Genomic DNA, 24696 nt, shown 5'->3' with positions numbered 1-24696 from the left:
TGGAAGCTTACTGCCCCTTTATAATGCTTACAGAGAGACACATGTCGGGTTTTTTTCCCCCCTTAAGCATTAGGGTAATTGATGAGCAATCATATAAGCAGCGCTGAAGCTGAAGTAAGAGGACACAGTCTCAAGCTGTGCCAGGGGAGGTTTAGGCTGGAGGTTAGGAAGAAGTTCTACACAGAGTGTGATTGCCCATTGGAATGGGCTGCCCAGGGAGGTGGTGGAGTCACCATCATTGGAGGTGTTCAGGAGGAGACTTGATAGGATGCTTGGTTTGCATGGTTTAGTTGATTAGGTGGTGTTGGATGACAGGTTGGACACGATGATCTCAAAGGTCTCTTCCAACCTGGTTTATTCTATTCTATTCTAATATTTACAAGTCTTTGCACTTTTGAGGTGGTATAGAGGGGAACCCTGAAAACTTGAACAGATTATTTCAATCACCAAAGAGGAGATAAATGCATCACTGACAAGTGAAAACTTAAAATCACACAACCAGCACAGTGAAAAACTCTGGATAAAACTGTGAACAGCACCAGAGGGATATTCAAAGCACAGTGCCATGGCTGAGGACTGAACAAGAAAGTGGCTATGGACTGACTCTTCTTTCATTTGATGTTCTAAGCCATTCATGCTTGGTCTCAGGGCTGTTCTATATAGTTGTGACTTACTGTGACCAGACAACATGGTTTCTAAAACAATTTAAAAACAACAGGCAAAACCACCAACACTGTATTGGTTCTACAGGAAAATATTTTCATACTTCCTCAAAGTTCTTCTTTTCAGCCAGCTTGCACCTTAACTGGGCCTTTAAACTTTTCAGAGTTTTCTTAACTGATAGCAAGTTGTCAATATTGGGTCTTCTATTCAGCCATTCCTCACAATGCTTTTTGAGCTAGGGGGAAAATAAAACAAAGGAAAAGAAAGAAGAAGAAAAAAAAATTAGCCTGTGTGCAAGCACTCCATTTTTATATGATTTAGTCCAATGCATTAGAGAAACTGCCTGAAGCCTGTCTGAATTCAGCTTCTCAGGGTCTGTCTCCACACAAGAGGGGATTCTTCTGTGTTTCATTCTAATGACATGAACAAGCTTCTGCCAAACCAACATTCTACTCGCAGCTCAATCCCCTGAAGTTACTTACTACTCATTTGTAACAAGTGTAGAGATTGCAGCTTCCACTGCTTTATTTAAATAAGCAAAGCATGGGCTGAGGTAATGCACAACTGCAGTTCTTAAGTCAGTCTCTCATCACCAATACACTCCTAGAATTTCCTTATAAAATGGTAAGAGGGCTGGACGCAATGATCTCGAAGGGCTCTTCCAACCTGGTTTATTCTATTCTACTAAGAGATTATGTCAGAATGTGTTACTAGTACAGATCAGTGAGACAGAAATAAGCAGGGCATATACTTACCTCAACACCAACTGAGTATCTGTTTTGTATGACAGTGATCATACTTTGCTCCTGCTGAACTTTGTGCATAAGTTCATTGCAAGCACTCGTAACTATTCTCTTCTCTGCTTCATCCTGCTCCTGGATGGAATTACACAGAGGGAGGTTAAAGACTGAGGTAATTCTTCATTTATACACACCAATGTTTAAGATGTAAAACCCTTACTGAGAAATTCCATTGTTAATGGGGGAGGGAAATCAGATTTTGTCTCTCTTCCTGGAGAGATCCTAAAGGGGAAGTTAGCAAGGCTAAGAGTTAATCCAATAGCTTCAATACAATTAAACTGATTCGTCTATGCAGAAGTCCAATCTCACATCCTCCATGCTATGAAATACATTTTAAGGATAGCACAGTTAAATAGGTATGAATCATGAAAGCATGCAACTACTCTACTCCATGAGAGTCACTGTTCTATCACAGAGAGAAGTCACAAGCAGAGTAAACTACTGCGTTGCTGTTAGTATGATGCTACAAAGGACAGCTTCACATTTTGCTGACGTGACCATTCTCTGGCACACAGAAATACTGCCAGTAAGGCAATAACTGTTGCCCCATACAAAATTAAAGTGAATAAAACCTATTCATTTTCTGAAGACTAGGGAAAGCAAATTTATCCATACACATTCACCCAGAGACAATTTCATACAAACTCACTTTTCATCACAAAAAGCAACAAAACTCAGCACAGCTTAAAGAAAGCTTCTCTGCACATAATGAGCCAGTTTTCCCACTACTGCTTAGTTAGGCCAGTCACACAAGCAGCTAAGTTCCTGTAACCCAAAACTGTCCTCTGACAGCTGCCTGGAAAACACATTCTCTTCTCTCTGTGGAGCAACCTGAATGACTTTCTCCCACATTTCCATGAAAAAAGATGCTGCCTTGTAGCAAATAAACTCATCTGGTACACTAAGAAAAGCTCCAAACTGAAATGTAGGAATGTGTAAAATACATAGAAGTCATGGCACAGTAGGTATGATTAGAACTTACATTTAAATCATTATCCAGTTCCTCACAAATAGCCAACTCAACATTTTTGAGAAGTTCATCTGCGTTGCCAATCGCTTCCTCTAAATCTGAAGATGCTTCTGACATCATGTCAAAACACTTGCAGAAGGGGAAAGAAAATAATCAATTACTTAATTAAAAATCAGCCTTGCAAGTGAAAGCAAGAATTTAGCAAGTAGGCAGCAAAAAACAAGTAAGAAATACAAAGACTACTACTGGAAATCTAATCAGGACGTGTGTCAGATCTCACCTTTAACTGCCTCACACTTGAGTGATGTAATGACTTCCAGAACTAACAGAGTTAAGACTCACCAGCCAAGAAAAGAGCTGATTCTTGCCTTGGTCAGGTTGTTTTTTCCTGTTCTCTCATAATTTAATTTTTTTGTGTTGGGTTTTTTTTAATTTTGTTTCTTGTTGTTGTTTAATAATTACTACTAATAACAAACCAAAAAACAACCAGTAAAAGAATCCCAATCTCTCTCCTATTGAGTTTAATGTCAAAAATCAACATACATGCTGCCCCCGCAAGGATACACCAGATGCTTAGTATGGCAGTTTCACTGCTGAGTGGGATTTCCATTCCTATACAGCACTACCTGAGATAAAGGCATATCTTGTGACCTATTTCACAGTTTATCAAGTGTGAAACAAGGTTAAAAAATTCACCAGTAAATCCTATGTGGTTTACAGAAGTCAGAAAGAACTTAGATCCACAATAAAGGACAATGAAGGTGCCAGAGAAATATCAGTAAGGTCAGTTTATAAATATATTGAATGGGATTTTCAGCTAAGTTTTGTTACTCAGATCTGCAGAACAAAAGGTACCCCACTGGCAAGCAGAATCAAAATATGGTCCTGGATTTAACTTACAACTTACACAGTTGTAATAAGACCTGCAACATTTTTTACCTATCAAACTGTCATTTTCAGAGTCTTTAGTGGAATACATTTTATTGCCTTAACCTTAAATGACCTTAAAAGAAAAACCTTTCAGCAGCACAAGTTCAAACAGTAACCTGTTCCCCAAAGCCTCAGAGCTCACATACAGGAAAGGAAATGTCCAGTCTCTGAAAAATGTCACTGTCTGCCATGGACCAATTTCCTACTGACTGATTTTATATGAGATTAATTTGTACCCAAAGAGAAGAGGTGTATCTACATAGAATAAGGGAAGGGGAAACACTTCATAGAAGTATTTCCTCTACAAGACTGCTCACCTATTTTTTTCTTTAAAGGAGCTAGAAGTTAAATTGCAACAGAATAGTTGCATATCAAAAGCTGAAATTAAGATGGATAATTGAAAGTGTCTTCCTTGGTCTACCTACCAAAGCTTTACCAACCCATGCAAGAAGTGTGTGCTTTTCATGTCTCTGAACTGTTTGCAGAAGAGCTCAGACTTTAAACAGGTAACCAGAAGTTCAGCACTAACAAACTGTAGTCACTTTCATACATGCTGAATCACTCTGAACCGCACTCTGAAGCAACCACTGAAAGCCCCCACAGGTTTGTTTACCCCTCTAATGACTGACATGGTTACAAGCATCTGCAAATAATTATATTCATTAACATTACACTGCACATGGCATGCACAAGTCTACACTGCTGCTGAACAGCATTTATCACCAGGTCAAAGAACACTTATCCATAACACCACCTGGCCACATTAAATGCTGGGGCAGAAAAACTATTCACTATGAGAGAGCACAATCTTTGTGGATTAGGACCAATTTGGGCCTGCAGGAATGGAGGGAGAACATCTTACAGTCTTCCCAGGAAGATTAGAAATCCAAAACTGAGAAAGAGCATAGATTAAGCACAGATATAGGAAAGCCTGAAAGTTACCTCCCCTCTTCATGACTTGTTGTGTTTTGTTTGGTTTGAGGGTTTTTTGTTTTGGTTTTTACAAGTAGAACTCAGGAGATGGTAACTCACCATCTATATCCTTTTAAGCAAAGTAACACCCACTCAATTTCCATGCTCCAAACCTCTTACAACTCAGTCTGAGAGACACTGCATCAGAACAGTACTGCAGAAAATACTGCAAGCCAGGCAAATAGAAGTAAACTATTTATCTGCATGCTCAGCAGTTCAATGGGGTGGGGGAGGCAATCTATTATATATTTGGTTTGCAATCTGCACCTCAATCATGGCACTTCAGTCACAGAATGACCAGATGGAAGGTTTTGTTTATAAAATATTTATGTGGGGTTTTGTAATTGATTTATTTATATAAAGTACCTACCACCATATTGATAAGCAATCTTTGCATAAAAGTACTGATCTTAACACAAAAGATATCCTTTTGTAAGGAAGATAAACTCTGGTTCACCACAAAGGTACACTAAAAAGAAACTAACATTCCAGACTTCTACACATTACCTTTCCCTCTGTATCCAGGCATTATCATTCAGTGCTCACAAAGACAATTGCCCTGCCACGGGAGGTTGCTCCTCACAAGCTTAGTTAGTGTCCTACTTTCTATTTTTCACTAGCTTGAGAGACTGATTGTTCAACTTACCTTTAAGATGCCACCAAAGCAATCAGCAAAAATTTGCAGAGCTGTGTCCGTATTGTTTCTGACCTGGATTAATTTATTCCCTTTGGCACTCTTCCACTCAAAGAACTGCTGCAATGCCTCCTCAGAGTCACCTACTTCAGAACCTTGACCAGCCATCATCTCCAGAGAAAGAGACAGTTCCTGTGTACCAAGTGAATCAAACAAGAACATTTGGATTTTAAAACACAAGCACACACCTGGACAGATGGCATGGCAAAGGAAAAGCCAGGTTCAAAAGGAACAGTCTGAAGGAGAGAGTAAAAGAATTAGCCCATTTAACAGCAGCCAGACATCAGTAATAGCACTGAGAAAAGTGCTCAGCAGTTTCATACCCATTGTTGCACCCTGTTTATAAAAATAATAGCACTGGTCATGTCATCAGGCTGTCCTCAATGAAAGAATCCTGGAAGTTACATCTTACTCATTCCCATTTATTTTTCATACTATAAACACAATTCCCTGAAGCATTATCAGCTTCAGCAGCACATGGACACAGAAGCAGGCTGCAGCAGGATAACAACATATGAAGGCAGCTCCAAAGCCTACAGGCACTTGTTTCAGTTGCTACCTGTAAACGTGAGAAATCAAAAGGAGCAGAACAAGCTACTGCACACTATCCATGGGGCAGAGGAAGCAGCTTGCTCACAGACAGCTAACATGGAATGACTGACAACTGTTCAGCTCATATTCCAGCTTGCTTTAGAGGAATCTGTGTATACCCACACTCTCAGCCCTCCTCTTAACCATTGCAGTATTATCATTTGGAAAGCAGGGATCTCACCAACTCTTGGTTTGGGGTTTTTTGGTCCCAGCCAGCTGGACCAGTTGTGGCTAGAGCTGTTTGAATTTTTCTGTTGTGTAGGCCAACAAGAGCTCTCACTGAAAAGTACAAAACTTAAGTCAGAAGAGATGCATGATGCAAAAGAGAGATTTGCAGTACACAGCTCCAGTAGGAAGCTAATGACCCTCTAAGCTCCTGTTCTTCTGCAAGATGCTAGAAATAACTACTTGTTTCTCTAGGACAGCACAGTATGACTTGGGGTTGGATCCAATAATCTCTTGAGGTCCCTTCCAACCTCTAATATACTGTGGTACTGTGACCTCTTCAGCTCTAACTGCAACCAAGTTTCTCAGTGATACTTGGTAAAAACCACTTTTTCCTGTTTCCCTGCTTGGGAAAACTGTTTTCTCTTCTAGCTCCTAATAGAAGAGATGATGGATCATCAACACTATTAAACTAACACAGAAAATTCACTTAACACATCTAGCAGCATTTCAGTATTCAGACATTTGCAAACAACTGTAACATTTCACTACAGCTACAATTATCTAGAAGATGCCTGACGCCTACCACCTAGTGGATTAGCACAGCATAACCTTTAGACACAGATAAAAAGAGTAATTTTTTTTATAAATGAAATAAAAAAACCCCAAGCAAAATCAACACAGCCACAAAACCCCGAAACAATCAAAACCTCACCAACAAAACAAAAAGACTCTATAAACCAACAAACTACAGCTTTCCTCTGTTGAAGCAGAATCCACACAGGACCTCCAGTGACAGAAGCCATAAACTTCTACCCATCCACTATCTGTTCCAATTAAAACACCAAACTGTGTAACAGACTAGAACCAAAAAAAACCCACTTTAACTTTTTGAATGCCACTGGAAAATAAATTCCATTAGAAATGGAATCAGCAATTCCATGAACATGTGAACGCTTCAATTTATTAACGCTGCTCCAACCTTACAGAAACTTTTATGTAGCCAGTAATCATGGTGATTTTTCCTAAGAACCCAGTCTCATACATGTGTGTAAGAATACATCTCAGGAATTTTAGTCATGAGGTCTGTGGCGATAGGTTGATGATCTCTGAAGTCTCTCCCAACCTTGGTGATTCTGTGAATGGGCATAAACAAGCTGTCAAACTAATGTCAGCCTTTTCCCCCCTGTTGTGAAGAAATATCCAACGGCGAGATGGGTGAGGGAAAGACTCGCAGCAATCAATATGATTGATAAGCAAGCTTCACCTTTATTGTTAGAAAGCACAGCTTATAAAGCATCTCAGCTAAATATGCACAGATGTCATTATTCCATTGGCTATTAGTCCAGGGTTACATTATAATATCCAGCCTACTTACAGTTAGATCTATGTGCAAGCACCTCTCTAATTAGTTTTGTTTTACTTATCCTTTATCTATACTCGCAGCTGCAAGCACAGCTTCAAGGCCACGATGATCCCCCTACATCAGCACACCTGCTCACTGCGAGCAGCAAACATCTAGATGGAGTACAGCCTACACACTTTGTTCAAGCAGCTGTTCCATAGGACTATGCCCCTGCAATTCAAGCCATTCCTCAACACCCCCCCTCTCTCCACACACACTTGCACAGTCAAAACAAAAGCAAGCAATCTTTCTAAAGGTAAAAATAAATCATTTCTAACAGCAATGGCCAGATACATCAACTTGATTGTTTCCCTTGGTAGAAGCTTCTACTGTCTCTTGAGAGCTTATTTCCCCACTTTTTGTTGTTGGGCTGGCTGGAAGGAAGTCTCTCAGTATACAAATGTGCTTCTGCAGTATTTTAACTCTCATCTTAAAATAACAAAAATGCTTTAGACATTTCACACTTTGCTACACTAGTCCAAACTACACAGCCACCATAACAGGAAGGGCTAGGAAAGCTTATAATCCAACCACAAAATCCAGGCCTAGGAAAGCTTATAATCCAACCACAAAATCCAGTGAGACAATTAACTGCACTGGCTTTTTAATTGCAGGTGCTCTCATTAACACCTGCATTCTACTAAGTAGAAGTCATAAAGTCTTTTTAGCCATTAAACACCGTAAGAGGAAACACGCCACTCATGTAGAATATCTATCTAATCTGCATCTAGAAACACACCACATAGGACACCAGGATCCCAAATAACACTGAGAGCTACAGGCATCAAGTGCACAACTTGACTCAGAAGTGCTATCTAAAGCTTCTCGTGTTGCTGGTCAAGGTCTCCAACAATAGAACATTTAACACAAACATTCTCCACAGGTTCTCAGCGTTTCAGAATCATAGTATCAGTCAGGGTTGGAAGGGACCACAAGGATCATCTAGTTCCAACCCCCCTGCCATGGGCAGGGACACCCCACACTAGATCAGGCTGGCCAGAGCCTCATCCAGCCTGGTCTTAAAAACCTCCAGGGACAGCACCCCAACCACCTCCCTGGACAACCCATTCCAGGACTTCACCACTCTCATGATGAAGAACTTCCTCCTCACATCCAGCCTGAATCTCCTCTCCCCACCTCCAGCTTCATTCCGTTCCCCCTAGTCCTATCACTGCCTGATAGCCTGAGAAGTCCCTCCCCAGCCTTCTTGTAGGCCCCCTTCAGATACTGGAAAGCCACAATTAGGTCCCCTCGGAGCCTTTTCTTCTCCAGACTGAACAGCCCCAACTCCTTCAGTCTGTCTTCATAGGAGAGGAGCTCCAGCTCTCTGACACGTTCCAGCACATCCATATCCCTCTTGTAATAGGGGCTCAAAGCTGAATCAAAGCTGATAAAAGCAACCTCCTTACCTGTAATGTTCTTGAGCGCTCAGAGAGGGGCAGCTGATCCACTTCGAAGATTAATTCTTCCACTGCTGAATACAAGTTCTGCTGCACCTCATGCCTCTTGGTAATCAGTTCATCTCTTTCAGCCTATGCAGAAGGAACAGCAAGTCAGCAACTCAGACCCAAATGCTACATACACAGTGTGGGAAGTAATAAAAAGCACTAATCCCTTCCCTATCCTGGGAAGAAAACATTTTTAAAAATTTTAAAAACAGAACCAAAACAAAACAAACAAACAAGAAAAAAAGAAACACCACACCACCACAACTTGGAAAGTCTACTGTGGATGGCAATTAGCAAAGAAACAGAGAACAGAAGAGTTAGCCAAGGCACTAATATCAGTTTCACAGGGAGGCAAAGAACAGCAAACTGAGCGCTTCCTCCTAACAATCAATATATATCTGCAATATAAACATGTACACACAAACACAAGTTCTCAGGGATTTTAAATATCGTTTATCCAGTGAAAGCTTAGAAGTTGACTTAATCAGGAGTTTAAGTATTCACAAAAGACAGAGTAGAAATCTTTTGCCTGTAACGGAGAAAGGCAGAACGAGACCAAATGGTGGAACTTGAAAGATGGAAAAACTCCATCTGAAAACACAACTCCCAAGTTGCAGCATACACTGCTTTAAAACTTACATTAGCAATGAAGCAGATCTCTTAATTCAGCCACACATGAGTGGGCTGGATAATAAAAGTCACCAGATTAAGTTCTGCCATAGAAGGTTAACACAACGTGTTGCTTCAGCACTTAAAAACACGAAACCACCACGAAAAGGATTTAATAAGCACTTCTGTACTTTTTGGCTACCTCTGCAACTGCTATGGCCTCACCTGGGATCAGGGAGACACCCAAGGAAGGCTTGCCCATGTGAATCCCTAAGCAGCTCTGGTTCCTGGGTAACTAGCTGTTGTTCTACATGTTACTCCCCTATACAAGATGCAGCACTAAAATGTCATCTCCTTATTAACAATTTGCTTAATGTTATCAAGTTTAAACATTTGATTTAGTTTTTAGCATACAAAACCCTTTTTTTTCTGGCTACAGCAATCAAAAGTATGCCATGCCAGAGGGACCTGGACAAGTGTAAGAAGTGGATCTGTGCAAACCTCATGAAGTCCAACAGGGCCAAATGCAAAGTCATGCATTTGGGTCAGGGTAACCTCCTGTATCAATACAGGCTGGGGGATGAAGGGATTGAGAGCAACCCTGTGGAGAATGACTTGGGGTAGAGTGATGGATGAAAAGCTGGACATGTGTGCTTGCAGTCCAGATGGCCAGCTGTACCCTGGGCTGCATCTTAAGAAATGTGGCAGCAGGTCAAGGGAGGTGATTATGCCCCTCTACCCTGGTGAGACCTGACCTGAAGTACCGTCTCTCACTCTGAAGTCCTCAGCCTAAGCCAGACTGGAACCTGCTGGGAGTGGATCCAGAGGAGGGCCACAGAAATCAAAGGACCTCTCCTAAGAAGAAATGTTGAGACAGTTGGGGTGGTTCAGCCTGGAGAAGAGAAGGCTCTAGGGAGACTCTACTGCAGCCTGTCGGTACTTAAAGGGTGCTGATAGGAAAGATGGGGACAGACTTTTTAGCAAAAGAGAACACAAAGAAATGGTTTTAAACTAAAAGAGGGCAAATTTAGACTTAAAGTCTAAAGATAAGAAAGACATCTTCTCAACAAGGGTGGTGAAGCAGTGGAACAGGTTGCCCAGAGAGGAGGTAGATGCCCCACCCCTAGAAATATTCAGCGTTAGGCTGTACTCTAAGCAACCTGATCTAGTTGGGGGCATCCCTGCTCACTGCAGGGATAGTTGGACAAGGTGACCTTTTAAGGGTTCTTTCCAACCCAAAGCAGTCTGTGATTGTCTGGTACAGGTATGTTAATACTTTTCCCTGCACAAGTACCAGAACTTACTGGGGTTCTCCACACGGCTCCTTATTTTCTAGTCCACTTCATGAGCTGTAAAATTCAGTGTAAGACAGCAATACTTAAACATATTTTAAATGTTTGAGGCCATACTCAGAACTAATTGCAACATATTTGCTGCCATTCTCCTAGACACCATCCCTTCCCTGCCTTACCACAACAACTGCCACAGGTTGGGGAAGTTTCCTGTTCCCCAAAGCTCATCCATCGCCACATACAAGAGGCAGCACATAACCATCCTTACCAACACAGCCACATCTACACACCCAGGCAGGCTTCTTCAGATCTGTGATTGCAGAGCAGCTGCACTAGATGGCAGCTTTCCCCTACACAAGTCCATCTTTCCGTACAACCACACTCGCCCCGCTCTCCCTGTGCCTCCCCACACAATCAAAGCATAGCAAAGTCGTGGCACGCTGTTTTAACAAAAGCTTTTGAAGACAGACACCACAGCCGCACAGCTGAAGCTGTTTCTAATACAAAACAAAACCTTTTTAGCTAACATTTGCCGATTCCCTTGTATTTCTTTACAAAACCCAAGGGTGTCAGAAAGTCGCAGTTTAACAAACAAACAGTAACACTCCAATGCTATCGAGCAAAGGAGAGACGCTTCCATGACATGCTCATGCTATCCAGCTACACTTAAAACACCCTGATAACAACTGTTAAATAGCTCCCTGAGGGAAAAAAACAGTAATTCCAACCTACCACATTTCTGCATAACTGAATCCTCTCTTGAGCCAACTCGTACTCTGTCCAGGTTGTTTCCATTTTTTCCAAGGAAGATGGAACAGGAAGACATCCTTCTGTAACCACTTTTATAATTTCTGAGAGCTGCTCCTGAAGACTATGTTTTTTGTTTGTGTGCCTAACATGTAAGGAGAAAAACAAATTTTACCAAGGCTTTTTTTTTTTCCCCAGAACTTAAGCAGTTTAAAAAAAATAAAACAACATTGATGCTACTCAGACCTTGAACACACCAATTTTGAGGTATCACCTTCCATCTTAATAACTTAAGTTTCTTTTAAGAGGTAGAAGCAGCTATTTATCTTATTCAGCTGTTGAGTATTTCTGGAGGAAGGAGGAATGACCAAGAATACATTCATTATATCTCAACATTGATAAGGTTGTACATGAAAACTCTCTCCTGCTCTTAATTTCCCTCTGGTCCTACTTCCTCTCTTGGTTCTTTGGGGGTTTTTAGCTAATTTTCCACAGACACATGCAACAATATTTTATTTCCTTTTCTCAAAGGAGCTTATGGTCATTTCTATTTCAAGTCCTCTTCCCACTGCAGTTTTGTCCCTAGAATTACCCTAGAACTAGAAGGCTAATTTGGTCTGCACAAAGAGATACACTTGGTTCCATGGTTTAGTTGATTGGGTAGTGTTGGATAATAGGTTGGACACTATGATCTCAAAGGTCTCTTCCAACCTGGTTTATTCTATTCTATTCTCACAGCAATGCAGATGCCCAAGGAACTATGACTACCCACTTAAAAAAACTAGCTACATTTACTAATTAGCATCTTGCTGGAAGATAAAAATCCAAGTTTTTCTTGCAACAGCTATGGTAAAGGAGCAGAAGTGAACTGATTTAATCTGATCAAACACTGGAAAGCAGGTAATGCAAACACCAGTGTGAGCTCCTTTCCTCCATATACAACACTGCATTTTCATAGAACATTAACAAAACACAAAACCAAACAAACAAGGCATGCATGACTTCAAGAGATAAGCAGGTCAATGGCAAGTAGTACTATTGTAGAAAGAAATACATACCTAGCTTGTTTCAATGCCTTCACCTTAGCAGTCAAATTTCTCATCTTCATGCCAATGGAAGTACTTAGGATTTTCTGGGATGCTTCCTTCTCTCTCTGAATTATTGATCATTTTTGGAGCAGTGTTTTAACAAAGACAGATGAAGCCAGATCAACAGCCACAGCAGTCAGAGCCAAAATTACTAATGTGCAGACCACAATTTACTTTTGAAAGCTAGACAACCACAGGTGTGCAGGCACACGTACACACAGACCTCTTCAAAACACTAACAAAATACAAACCAATGGGGATAATTTTCTTTAATCATTTTTTAAGGATTAATAGTTCTTTTTCTTCCTGTCATTTCAGCAGTGATGTCCTCAAGTGTATTTCTAGAATTATTCCCCATTTGCCAGTATATCTACAGACAGGATTTATTCTTCCCTTGCTGAAAAATTCTTACCCCTTAGCTCAGGGAAACAAAGTCCAAGACCCTCAGAAAACTTATTCCCATCACTACTTCACCTCAAAGTGGTGCTGCAGAACAAGTGGTGCTGCTGTACAACCATCCTGACCTTCCTACAAGGAATACTCTTGACCCAAAAAAAGTCCACACACCAAAACATGCTACGTTCCTCAAAGGGCAAGCTAAATTAAAAAGCTGTTACTCTCATGTCACAGAGATGCCTTTATAAACCCCAACTCAGGTAATGAAAGACAAAACTTCAAACATTGTTAGCCTTTAAGATTTGCTACATTTACAAGAAAAAAAAAAAATACAACACACTTACATGCAAATATGAACTATTTAAGTACTCCTAGGTTTGATTTTGAGTCCCTAAAATCCACCCTCACACATCACCCTTCTAAAGCAAATCACTGCCTATGTGTTTTCAGAGAGTAAATACTTTCTCATTGAAAAGAGTATCTACAACCTTTTCTTTTAAAGCAGTGTACTTGCAGTTCAACATGAAATACCAATCAGAACTTGTAGAAAATGGGGGGGTGGGGAGGTGTGTTTAAATCAGATGACTATGTATTAAAAAATGCTTCTAAGAATTCCTTGCATTTGAGTGTTTTTTAATTAGGTGCAGATGTATTCTGTTGCTTGTTAATGTAGTTTGCATAAAAGTGCACAAACATCCTATCTTCACTGGATGGAGAATCTGTGCAATGACAGGTTACCACCTGCAGAAATAGAGGTGTTCTAGGTAGAGGTAACTGAGCAGCAAAGGCAGTCACAAGTAGTTTGATTGCTAAAGAAACATCTGCCTGCAAGCTCAGGACTGGGGGCATCAAAGGGATTTACACAACGGCAGGTTTTCCTTTCATGTCTGTAGAAGTAAGTTTGCAGAACATTTTTCTGAACTCATGCAAATATAGCAACCTTTCACATAGTACCTTCCTATTACTGCTGTGGATAACACTTAAAACCATTCACAGTATTTTTAAGCCTATCACTGTTACTATGTACTGTGCTTCTCAGATAGTGCTAGGAAATTCCCCTGGAAAGAAACAGTCACCTTTTCTATTAAGTAGCAGTTACAAAACCAGTATTTTTTATTAATAACCATTATTTACCAGTTCTAGAATTTCACAGCTGCTATGATTTGGTGAAGCTTAGGAATTTTCAGCCCAACACTAGCTCTTTTTCCCCTCTTAAGTTGGGGGGCAGAGGGAAGGGGAAAGGCAAAGATTACTTCCCTATACAGAAAGTATGTCTTTAACCACAAAGCACTGACAGCATCCCCCTGCACCACAGCAAGACATGACTTCACTCAACCAGCCTAATCCTTCTTTATCCCAAACTACAGTGCACAGATGAACTGCACTATGATGAAACCATAAGACAAAAGCACGGTCAGAAACACTCACAAGGAGAGAAGCATCCTCTTCACACTTCCACATACCTGAAGTTCAAGTTTCAGCTGCTCATTCTGCAGCTCAAGCTCCCACTGCCTCTCTAAGTAATTAGCATTCTCCCTTCTGAGAGCTTCCATCTCTTCATTCAGTTTCCAATCTGGCCTCATTTGTGCAGAGCTGATGTCTGGAACTGAGGCAGAAGCTTGTAATTCTTCTCTTTAAAAAAGTAATTAAGAGAAGTTAGTTAAAAACAAACACCGCCACAATATTGTATGAATTCTTTCATGCTACTGTAGCATCAGTAAACAACTAAAGAACACCACCTCAGAAAGACTACAGAAGCACATACACAATCACACCTTATTCCTTCAGAATGGGTATCCCTTTGCACACTGCTTCACAAAGACCATTCCACAGCATCAATGAGAAACACCACATTACTTGAAGACAACACTGTTTTCACAGTCACTAACTCAGTCTTCCTCATCCAAAACACATCTTATGATATTCCACTGTGAACCCAGGAAAGACCATTGTAAACCAGATATTTTCACTACTAAACAAGCCAAAGCACTTTCAGGGTATTGGTTTGGATCTCTCCCTAAAATTCATTTTGGTAACTAAGAAGAGCCATATGAAGCTATCTGCCTCTGAACACTGTACAGCACCAAAGCTCCACTAGACCCCACCTCAACTTCAACCTCATGTGCATAGCTTTGTTTACATTCTAACTTCTTCCTTGATTTCCTGCACAGATGTACCACCCCAGAAATGCCTGCCATGTGCAAAAAAAGCTAAAGGATACCAGAACACACAGAAATTAAAATTAAAAATGCACTGGCTGCTGTCTCCTCAGACAGTCAAAATAGCTTTGTACACAGAAGTATCTCAACACTATGTGTCATGAAGAAAGTTGGGGGGGGGGGGGGAAACAACAACTATTGCTTAAAAATCAGATTTGAAGCATATCTGTAACTCAGAAAATAAGGCAGATCAGAGTAACAGAATAATCCAGGATGAAGCACTTCACTATAATCTTAGACTTTTTAAAGGAGCACCCCATACCAATATTAGATTTGTTAACAGCATATACTTGCTTCAAGGATGCAATTTTAAAAGAGATTTGGATACCATGCTGGTATGTGGAAGGGCATGCCCTCAGGTGATTGAGAAGTTTGAGGTGCTGAAATGATGGGAAAACCAGCACCTTTTAAAATGCTAAGCAAGTTTTTTTGGAGAATACTACTTTTTATGCCACCTCAACTTTCCAAGTGCCAAGCACTGTCTTTCCCACCCACAAACATTTTTCTCAGCAGCCTGTTGCCATGGCAGTCCTAGCAACTGTAGGACTAATCTCTTTAAAAAGATTTCTGATAACAACTGTAACTGCCAAGTTACCACCACCTCTTGTCAATGTAATTACAAGTTGCAGAGACACCGTTTTCCCTGAGAGCTTACTTCAAACTGTGCTTGCTGGCTTTATTTCTTACAGGCACACACTGATACATCCCCACACAACTGAATCATCCAAACGTTTGTCCTGCTAGGTAAGCGCACTTTTGCGTTCCACCTTTGCGCCCAGGGAATTTTTAGCAGAGGTAAATAAACAGGACCTAGCTACAAAAAAATCTCAAGAACAGGCCTATGGAAATGGCTCAGATGCTAAAAAGAATATCAATGCACTACCCATCACCACAAAAATCCACTAGAGGTCTGACGTCGCTTTCAACTTAAAGCTTTCCAGTATCATCTCCTCTGCTTGCTAGCTGCTATCCTTCCCTTAAGACATGTAAGAACAGTCTACCAAAAGGAAAGAGGGAAGAACAAGGTATCCAATCAGCAGTAACACTAATCAATGCTTTTCTACAGCTTCCTGCCTGAATTACCACCACCACACAACACACAGACTCACAAAGGCTTCCCCTTCATTAAGTAAAACATCACTCAATGTTGGCAAGACAGAAACCAAACTTTGCTTTTTAGGTACTCGATTCCCCCTCCATCTTCTCACATGCCCACATCCCAGCAGCTAAGCAAATCAGATTAGCCACACCACACTTTCTATGACATCCCACAGTCTTACTTTGGGGCAGACATACGGTTTCCAGTATCATTCTGTTTCCTTGTGGCAACAGTTACGTGGTAAAGATGCCCTCTTGGGGTGTCGTACAGTCCACCATGAGGCCTGTTAAACCGCGGCAGAACTGAGGCTTTTGTCTTCTGATGAGGATTTTGTGTGACATTTCCTCTTCTCTTTTCCACATCTTTAGTGTTTCCTGGAGATGACCATTTTTCAGCAAGCCCTGCCCTGGCCACTTCTTCTCCAATATCTGTTTTTTCACATTTTGCCTGGGCAATAATGGTACCATCTTCATGTTTGGCTTTGTAATGTATTTTAATTACTTTTTCATAAACTAGGCTGTTCAAGAACTTTTTCCCCTGTAATACAAAGATACAATGAAGTTCTGTACTAGACACTTCAAATACTTTTAGCTGAAATACTTTTAACACACGTCCCTGTACTCAGCACTGGTGAGGCTACACCTCCAATACTAGGTTCAGTTTCGGGCCACTCACTACAAGAAGGATATCCAGGTGCCAGAGTAAGGGTAACAAAGCCAGTGAAGGGTCTAGAGCACAAGTCTCATGAGGAACACCTGAGGGAATTGGCATTGTTTACTCTGGATGAGGCTGAGAGGAGACCTCATTGCTCTCCACAACTACCTGAAAGAAGGCTGTAGAGAGGCGAGTGTTGGTATCTTCTCTCTAGCATCAAGTGATAGAATGAGGAAATGGCCTGAAATTGGGCCAGGGGAAGCCCAGAGTGAATACTGGCAGGGAGGGGGAATGTGGAAATACACCTTACTGTAAGGGTCATCAGGCATTGGAATAGGTTGCCCAGGGAGGTAGTAGAATCACCATCCCTGGAGGTGTTCAAGAAACATGTAGATGTGACACTCAGGGACAAGGTTTATAAACAACCAACACAGCACCATACAATCAAAACCCCAGGGAATTATGACAGGTGAAAACCTCTGTTCTCAAGTAATCACATTAAGCAATGTCAACAGAATCACAGGAACAGACTATCAAAAAAGGGGTCTCAGGATCTCCTCTAAATGACAGAGGGATATGACAAGGCAAGCAGGACAGCCATTTCCTGCTTCCTCCTCCATAATTGCTGCTCCCAAGACACTGGTGCTGCACAGTGAAGCACAGGCAGTACCACTGACAAGCCTTGAAGAAGCATGCCATCAAGATTGTAAGAGATGCCCCAGAAAGGGAGATTGCCACTGGTAAAACAATCAAGGGTCACCAGTGCCACTCAAATGCTCAAAGCTTTTACTCATCCTGCTGACATCAGCCCCCAAGCCTTTCATATTCATTGTTGGCCAGGGACAACAGAGTTCCTATTACCATCGACACTGACCTGCTCTTTTCTCTCCCAACCATAAGTTTGTAGAGTACCCAGGCACACAGCATTCAAGTAGCTTAGAAATGCAAGTGAATTTACTGCAGCCTCTATGACCAAGGGAGGTATTTTCCTTCTCATGGTGGAACAGACCTACTTGGTCTTTTCTGGGTCAGAAAGAACTCAGGTCAGCCATAAATAGACCTGAAGCTCTGAAGATGGTAAAAGTGTGCTCTAAAAATCATCAGCCTGCACAACCTGAACTGCTTTTGAAAAAAAATCATTTTAGTTTCTGCAGTATGTTCAGGGCTACAGATGAGACATTCTTTACCAGCATGGTCAGCCTCCATAAGCATCCAGCTTTCTGGTATCTTGCAGCAGCTGCTACAGATTCCATCATCTAAATGCTTCAAAATCTGGTTACTCACCTGGTCAAACATGCTTAAGTTCTGATTACTTGGTATCTGCAGTCCCCAGAGTCTGTACTTCTTGGCAACACCTGGACTCTGCAAGTTTGGTGGAATTTCAACTATGTGTGATCTATTCAGAACCTCAGAGTTTCCATAGTCAATGTAAAAGACTTGAAACTGGAACAATATAAAATACAGATCAGTAGAGGTTACACATTTCTCCTATAGAAATATGCCCTGACAACAATTAGAACATAAGTATTGTAGCACACCTGCATGTCCCAGAGATCAGAATCCTCCACATAACCTGCAAACACCCTTCAGAGGAACAGTTAGAGAAATCATTTTATGTTGTCACCTGTCTAAAAGCTGAGCAACAAAACTTTAAGTAACCAAACTGATCTTTGCTAGTGGCTGTTGTGTTTGGTATTTTCTGGGTCTTTTAACTGGTTGGGGTTTTTTTCTTCTTGTTGGGTTGTGTCATTTTGTTTGTGTTTTTCTTGTTTGTTTTTTTTCCTCTAAGGGCTACAGTTATGAAGCAATACAGAAGACTTTCTTCAATGGACAGATATGTAATCTAATGTTTCCATGACAACCATCTTGTCCAGAAATTAGCATTTTAAATAGGAACTACTAGCCCTCTCTATCAGTCACCCAATATTGATTAACAAGCTTTTCAGGTCATTTGCATCAGGTCACAGAAAGGCTGCCATTTTCATCACTCAGAAGATTTCAAATTAAATTACATTGCTTAATAACATTAACTGCCACTTGTGAACCTCTTTATCAAGAGATACAAACAGCAATTCACAAGTATTTCATGTTTTGCCAGCCTCTTCATCAGCATTTTTCAAAATCACAGGTCACCTGGGTTTCTGTCCCACACACATATTCAGTGTGTCAGTGCATTCATATTGCAAGTTTCAAGAAGGTGTTGCATTGATTCCTATCATCCTGCATGTAAAGCTGATATACAGTTAAAGACTTGAGAAAAAAAGGTTCCTGCCTTTTCATTGTTGATCACTTGCTGTACCACACATCTGTACCAACACCTGTCTTCAGAAAAACAGCCACCATAAATCTGGAGATAAGGGAGGGGAAAAAAAAAGCATAAAATAACATCATTCTGAAAAATGTAAGCATAGCCCAAAATGGTATTTGTAATACATTACAAATCTTTTCACATTCTGTAATTATCCAAGCAGCAGTCTGAGAACAAAGTAATGCATTTGATGTCCTATTTCTCAACACAATATACATTAATGCTTCAAAAACATAATCCTCTACTCCAAAAACAAGAGCTCAAGTTTTCCTACTGTAAAGACACCAACACCTCACACAGCAGAGTGCTATGTTGCTGGTGGTGCATCCTCTTCCTTTTCAAGAGGAATGTAGAAGGGAATTTACATACACACACAAACAGCTCAGACAACTTTATTTAAACCTTACTCTGCAGTAAGCCATCAGTAGTTCACACATTCAAAAAAACCACAGTTGCCATCATTCTTTGCATGCTTGTCACAGAGCTGCTATTAACTACATCCTTGTTCTCTTCCTAAGGGTACTTTGTCCAATGCATTTAACATTACAGGCTTTTGTAAGATTCTCTGCACTTCCTCAGATGGGGCAAAGAATCTCTTCTCTGAAAAAGCATTGCTCTCTTCTTAAGGATAACCCAGAACATAAGTCAAACAGGCATCTTCTTTAGGAAAGCCAGCAGCTCTTAAGCTAATACAGCAGACAGCAGAATCAAAGAGCAAGGAAAGACCTTAGAAAAATTAAAATTAAAGCTTTTACACGCAGATAAGAAACATCCACACAAACACAACCTACTTACCTTACTAAAATCAGGTTTGTCCAAAATTGCATTAGCCTGAGGACAAGCTTTTGCCAGTGCATAACTTATTTTCCATACGTCATTGTATTTACTGACACTCTGAGAAGTATGGAAAGAAGGTACAAGCTATTAACTGTCACTTGTAGTAGATGCTTGATGGCTGATAACAACCAAAAAAATTAGATCAAAACAGTTCTACTGTTGAGACAAGTAATGCCCCACCTTAAGCTCTCAATCTTTATTATTCTAGGTGCATTTTGAGCCTACTCTCATTTTCTTTCAAAAGCTGACACAAATCTAACATTTCTAACAGCTGTATTACATTCTTCTGTAAGCAGTATGCAGATGTTACTTATCAATCCTTCCTTGCAAATTCTTGTATACATTTGGTATTCTTTCTCTTTCCTTAATCCAAGGAGACACCAGTTCTACCATACCTCTAATTCTCTTCACATGCAAGACTTGGACTTTGGTTTGGCTGAGAGGAGTCTTTCCAGTCACAATTTGGTATTTGAACCACCATGAAACTGGTTCAGTTGCAGTAACATGGCATTTATTTAGACAACAGTCTAGTCTCAGCTTAAAGGAAAGGATCCAGACCTCAGAACAGGAAAGAAAACACTAATGCAACTAAACAACCTTAGAAGTATGCACCTAACTTTTGTACCTTTCAACATTAAACACTGTGACTAAGTCTCAAAACACCAGAATAAGAACATAAAGAACTATCTATGAGTACTATATCTAAAAAAAACTTTATTAGGAGTGAATTAATTCTCTAAACTGAAAGTAAAGTTTGCTCCCCTTCCCCAAGTTCCTATCAGGAACACATAAGCAGCATTACCTCCTCTAACTGGCTCAAAGCTACACAGAGCTTGACTATGGAGCATAGAAAAGGCAATCTTTGGTTCTCCTTCTGAGTTTTCCTCTCTTCTTGCTGCACCATCCACATTAATGGAAACAAATCACTGAGTTTTACTTTTTCTCACTCACTCTGTCCAACATCCTTCAGCCCATCCACACAAAATTTGAAAGGATCCTGGCTTCCTTGAACCATCTTCATTGATACTGCCCTAAATGCTATTAGAGGATTCACCCACTGCAGGGCTCCAACTGCCTCCTACAGTAGTCTTCAGTCAACAGAAAATATTTTAACCCTCAATTTATTTATGTACTCACACCTACTGAATAGTCAATAAAATCCAGCTCTAATTCAAAAGCAAGGATAACCAATTCACATTTCATAAAGGAGTAACTCATTGCAGTTTAAAAGGGAACAATCCTTGTCTTTCTGAAATATACATTAACTGTTGTTTTAACATCAAATGCTACCACTTAATCTCACTTGTACATAAACTTGTCTCTTAGGTAAGACTGAACATCTCAAGTAAAATCAAGTATTTCTCTGAATTCACCTGTGCCCAGAAGGTTACAGCATCTTCCACATGGCAGCCCACAACATCTTCAACTTTAGGGGAAAGAAGAAGGAAGGAAAAAAAAAAGCCACAAACATTATTTTCGAAGGTGACTAAAGATTTTGGATTGTGTGGGGGTTTGTTGTCGTTTTGGTTTTAGAGGGATAGTTGGTTGGGTTTTTTTTTTATAAACCACCTCACCTTACCTTTCTCAGACTGTGTGTCTCCATCCATGACAACAGACTCTGAAACGCGGCAAGATGTCTGGAGCTAGAAGTTCTGGTGCTACTCCAGAGGCCCGTGGAGCAGGTTAAATTGGCACACCTCCCTCGCAGGCCTACACGACTCGTCCCTGCTCTCCTATCACCTCGGCCTCACGTCTACCCTCAGCCCTTCGCCCTCGCCACCACAAGCACACCAGTTCCTTTAACTGAAAATCGCTTTTTTTTCAGTGAGGGTGCGACATGAGGCTGCCACGGCCTCAATTTCCTGACAGCACAGCTGGGCTCCCTCCTCTCCGCGCAGCCCAGTGCCCCCAGAGACCCTGAGAGCGAGGGCCTGGTACCGACGTCGCGGCCTCCGCGCTACCTAAAGCGGCCGAGCCGCTTAGCTCCAGCGAACCCCACCGCAGCCAGCCCTGTGCCGGCGGCTGCTACCCCGCGCGGGATTTTAACAGCCACCGGACGGCCTGGCCCTGCCCCCCGACCACTGGCTGCCTGCTGGGGCGGTGCCTCCCTCCTGCGGCGCAAGTGACGGGACGACGGCGTTTGGGGTGTGCGGCGCCGCTGTGCCTGTGCGGTGGAGGGGCTACGGCTCCCGCCAGCAGGCAGCCCCTGGCACGAACGGAGTAAGCCTGCTTGGTGCCGGGGCGTGCGGTTCCAGGCTTGTGCCACAAATCCCTCACCACACAAAAAGGCGGCGATCAGCGGATGCCATTCCTCGGGTTTTGAAGCACGACTGATGCAGAAGTGAGGCTCCTGAGCTGACCATAGCCTCTAGTCCATCCTCAATGTGCTCCTTGAACGTGCTCATCAGTTCCCCTTGGGCGATGTGTCAGTGTTCATCTCTGTATGGTTTCACATACCGTGTATTTGCCATTTTCCTGTTTTGAGATTGGAAAGGGATGACACTATCAGCGAGGTACAGGTGCTGGCGTTACACAGGCCGCATGGGTGATGGTTGGGCCGGGGACTCTCCCTCGGCAGGTAACTGAAGGCGCAGATGAGCTCAGTCCCCAGCCAGCGCAGGTACAGCAAATCTAAAATTAGAGCTAAAACCATGTAAAGCAAATAATGATTTGCTCTACCAGAAGGCAAGTATTAAGGGCTCCAGGTTGATGCTTGGCCTCAATGTTCTTAGAGCTCTTTTCCAACCAAAACAATTACGTGGTTCTATGATTCTAGATGAAAGAAGTATCTTTACCAAAAAAAGATAACCAAGCAGTTAAACTTGAACAAGATTGCCTAGACTGGAAAAAAAAACCACCTTTGTTGTTGTTTTCAATAATACTTGTGCTGAGAAAAAATATGTTCACTATCTGCAAAGTTACCTCTTTTCTCCAACCACATGGCTAAAACAAACTACTAGAGATACTCCAGGGACATACAGGCACAAGACCTGCAATCTGTTTAATATGCACAACACGCTGTAAAGACACTGACAACTTGACAAAGTAATTCTGCATGGATGCAGTTACTGGCTGTGAATTCACACACCACATTTCCCTTCCTCCCAAACCTGAGACAGATGGATGCGGTTTATATTTAGCATCAGAGAAGCACAGAATGGGAATGAGCCCCTTGCCCTCCACTTAGGATCACTGACCAGTCTATTATCCTAAATAGCCCAAGTTCACAGCATAATTAAAACTGGCAAACAAATGCTGTTCTACACTCTATGAGTGTTAGAATAATGGTGAAATACTCATTTGAAAGCCAGATTATGGAAGAAAAAAAACAGAGAGAGAAGTGCTTGAGCATTGCCCAAGACCTGGGCAGTTAGGGTTTAACAACTTACAGCACTCCTGTGTATGCCAACAAACCACTTTCCCCAGGCTAATGCCTGGGGTAAGAGTCACAAACAGTTAATGTGTCTAGCTGAATGACAGATATACACCCACAAATAAATCATACAGATGAACTGATAACTTATCTGTTCCACAATACTACGTTCAAAGCTCACACCTGCTCTTGGAAAAACAAACCATCAATGAGTACCTGCTATAAGCTCTGTATTTAATGACCACTGTCATGTATTTAATGACCACCGCCAATGGCAAACATACCAGCATTCAGGCTCTGCTGTTACCTTTACAAATAAAATTTATTTTTTATAGTAGAAGCATAGAGATTTTTCATTATGAGTTGCAGGTTGCAAGTATGATCCTGCAAAATGACATTTTTTTAGGCTAAAATAAAGGGTCAGGCCAGTTAATGTGCGAATTACACTTATGACATCAGTGTCCAGCTTTCAGAGCCAGCAACCTAAGATGTATTACACCTATTTTTGCATGCACAGATTTGAAGTGTTAAAAAAATCTACAGAACAGTACCACATGAATACAAAGAAGTCAAAAGTATGTCTTCTAGTAAGGAAAGTGAGTTTCTTTTACTTGGGTGCCATCAACTATAGTGAAAAGAGGTCAGAACTCCTAAACAATATTTAATTCATGTGGTATTTTTATGATCCCACCAAAATTCCAAACAACAACAACAAAATAGTAAATATAAATTATTTTTTTTCATATCATTGAAGTGGAAATGTTACATCAGTTTAAGCATAAAGTAATTTGTGTATTTTGATAAAACCAGTTCACAATGACCGAAGTGCGGTCTAGTTAAGACTGAAATTGGCAACCACGTAAAATTGACAAGTATTTTTAACTCGATGTGAATGAAAGCATGTATTATTTCCTATAATATATTATTTCCTAAAAGTAGACAGTTATCAGTATGAAAAGAAATGCTAGTTTTCTGTAACTATTAAAACCTCTTAACAATATTTTGCTGTGAGAAACCTCATCTCCGAAACACATACATTTCTGGAACTGCATTTCCTAATGGGTATAGCCACGGGGATAAACACAGAAGCAAAGCAAATTTCTGCTATTAAGCTTGTAATAACCTCTCTGAAGATTGAAATAAAGCATTTTTTCTATATTTTTTTTATTTACTCTTTTTAACCAATTTTATTTACATGTGTTTGTTTCTTGTAATTCAACTGGGAAATCTCCATTTACTTCTGAGACACGGGATTTGTAGAAATGATTGCTTGCTAGGACCAGAAGAGGGAGCTCAAATTAATATTTTCATTTATTAAGGTAAAGCAGGTTGTAACAGCATAGAATTTAAAGTTACTATTAAAACATTTGATATATTATGCATTTAAAATAACCAATTAACCTCTCTGTAGTAACGGCAGAACAGCTCAGAGTTAA

General features: G+C 41.0%; 1 protein-coding gene across 1 annotated transcript in view; it reads right to left on the bottom strand.

The window, feature by feature from the left end:
• STK31 (serine/threonine kinase 31) overlaps nucleotides 1-21494 on the bottom strand; it is a 33260-nt gene extending 11766 nt beyond the window's left edge. The window contains exons 1-14 of the mRNA XM_054161283.1: nucleotides 21467-21494; nucleotides 21261-21313; nucleotides 19846-19944; nucleotides 19015-19089; nucleotides 18027-18185; nucleotides 16270-16625; nucleotides 14222-14402; nucleotides 12345-12439; nucleotides 11272-11431; nucleotides 8600-8722; nucleotides 4982-5161; nucleotides 2446-2562; nucleotides 1419-1538; nucleotides 767-898 (exon numbers count right to left, since the gene is read on the bottom strand). Coding sequence (XP_054017258.1) covers nucleotides 767-898; nucleotides 1419-1538; nucleotides 2446-2562; nucleotides 4982-5161; nucleotides 8600-8722; nucleotides 11272-11431; nucleotides 12345-12439; nucleotides 14222-14402; nucleotides 16270-16625; nucleotides 18027-18185; nucleotides 19015-19089; nucleotides 19846-19944; nucleotides 21261-21313; nucleotides 21467-21494 — 1878 coding nt within the window. The remainder of the gene's footprint in view (nucleotides 1-766; nucleotides 899-1418; nucleotides 1539-2445; nucleotides 2563-4981; nucleotides 5162-8599; nucleotides 8723-11271; nucleotides 11432-12344; nucleotides 12440-14221; nucleotides 14403-16269; nucleotides 16626-18026; nucleotides 18186-19014; nucleotides 19090-19845; nucleotides 19945-21260; nucleotides 21314-21466) is intronic.
• Nucleotides 21495-24696: the final 3202 nt, after the last annotated feature.

The sequence above is a fragment of the Dryobates pubescens genome, chromosome 4 (genome assembly GCF_014839835.1).
Source record: "Dryobates pubescens isolate bDryPub1 chromosome 4, bDryPub1.pri, whole genome shotgun sequence".
NCBI classification, from domain to species: domain Eukaryota; kingdom Metazoa; phylum Chordata; class Aves; order Piciformes; family Picidae; genus Dryobates; species Dryobates pubescens.
This window is presented reverse-complemented; position numbering and strand designations above follow the sequence as displayed.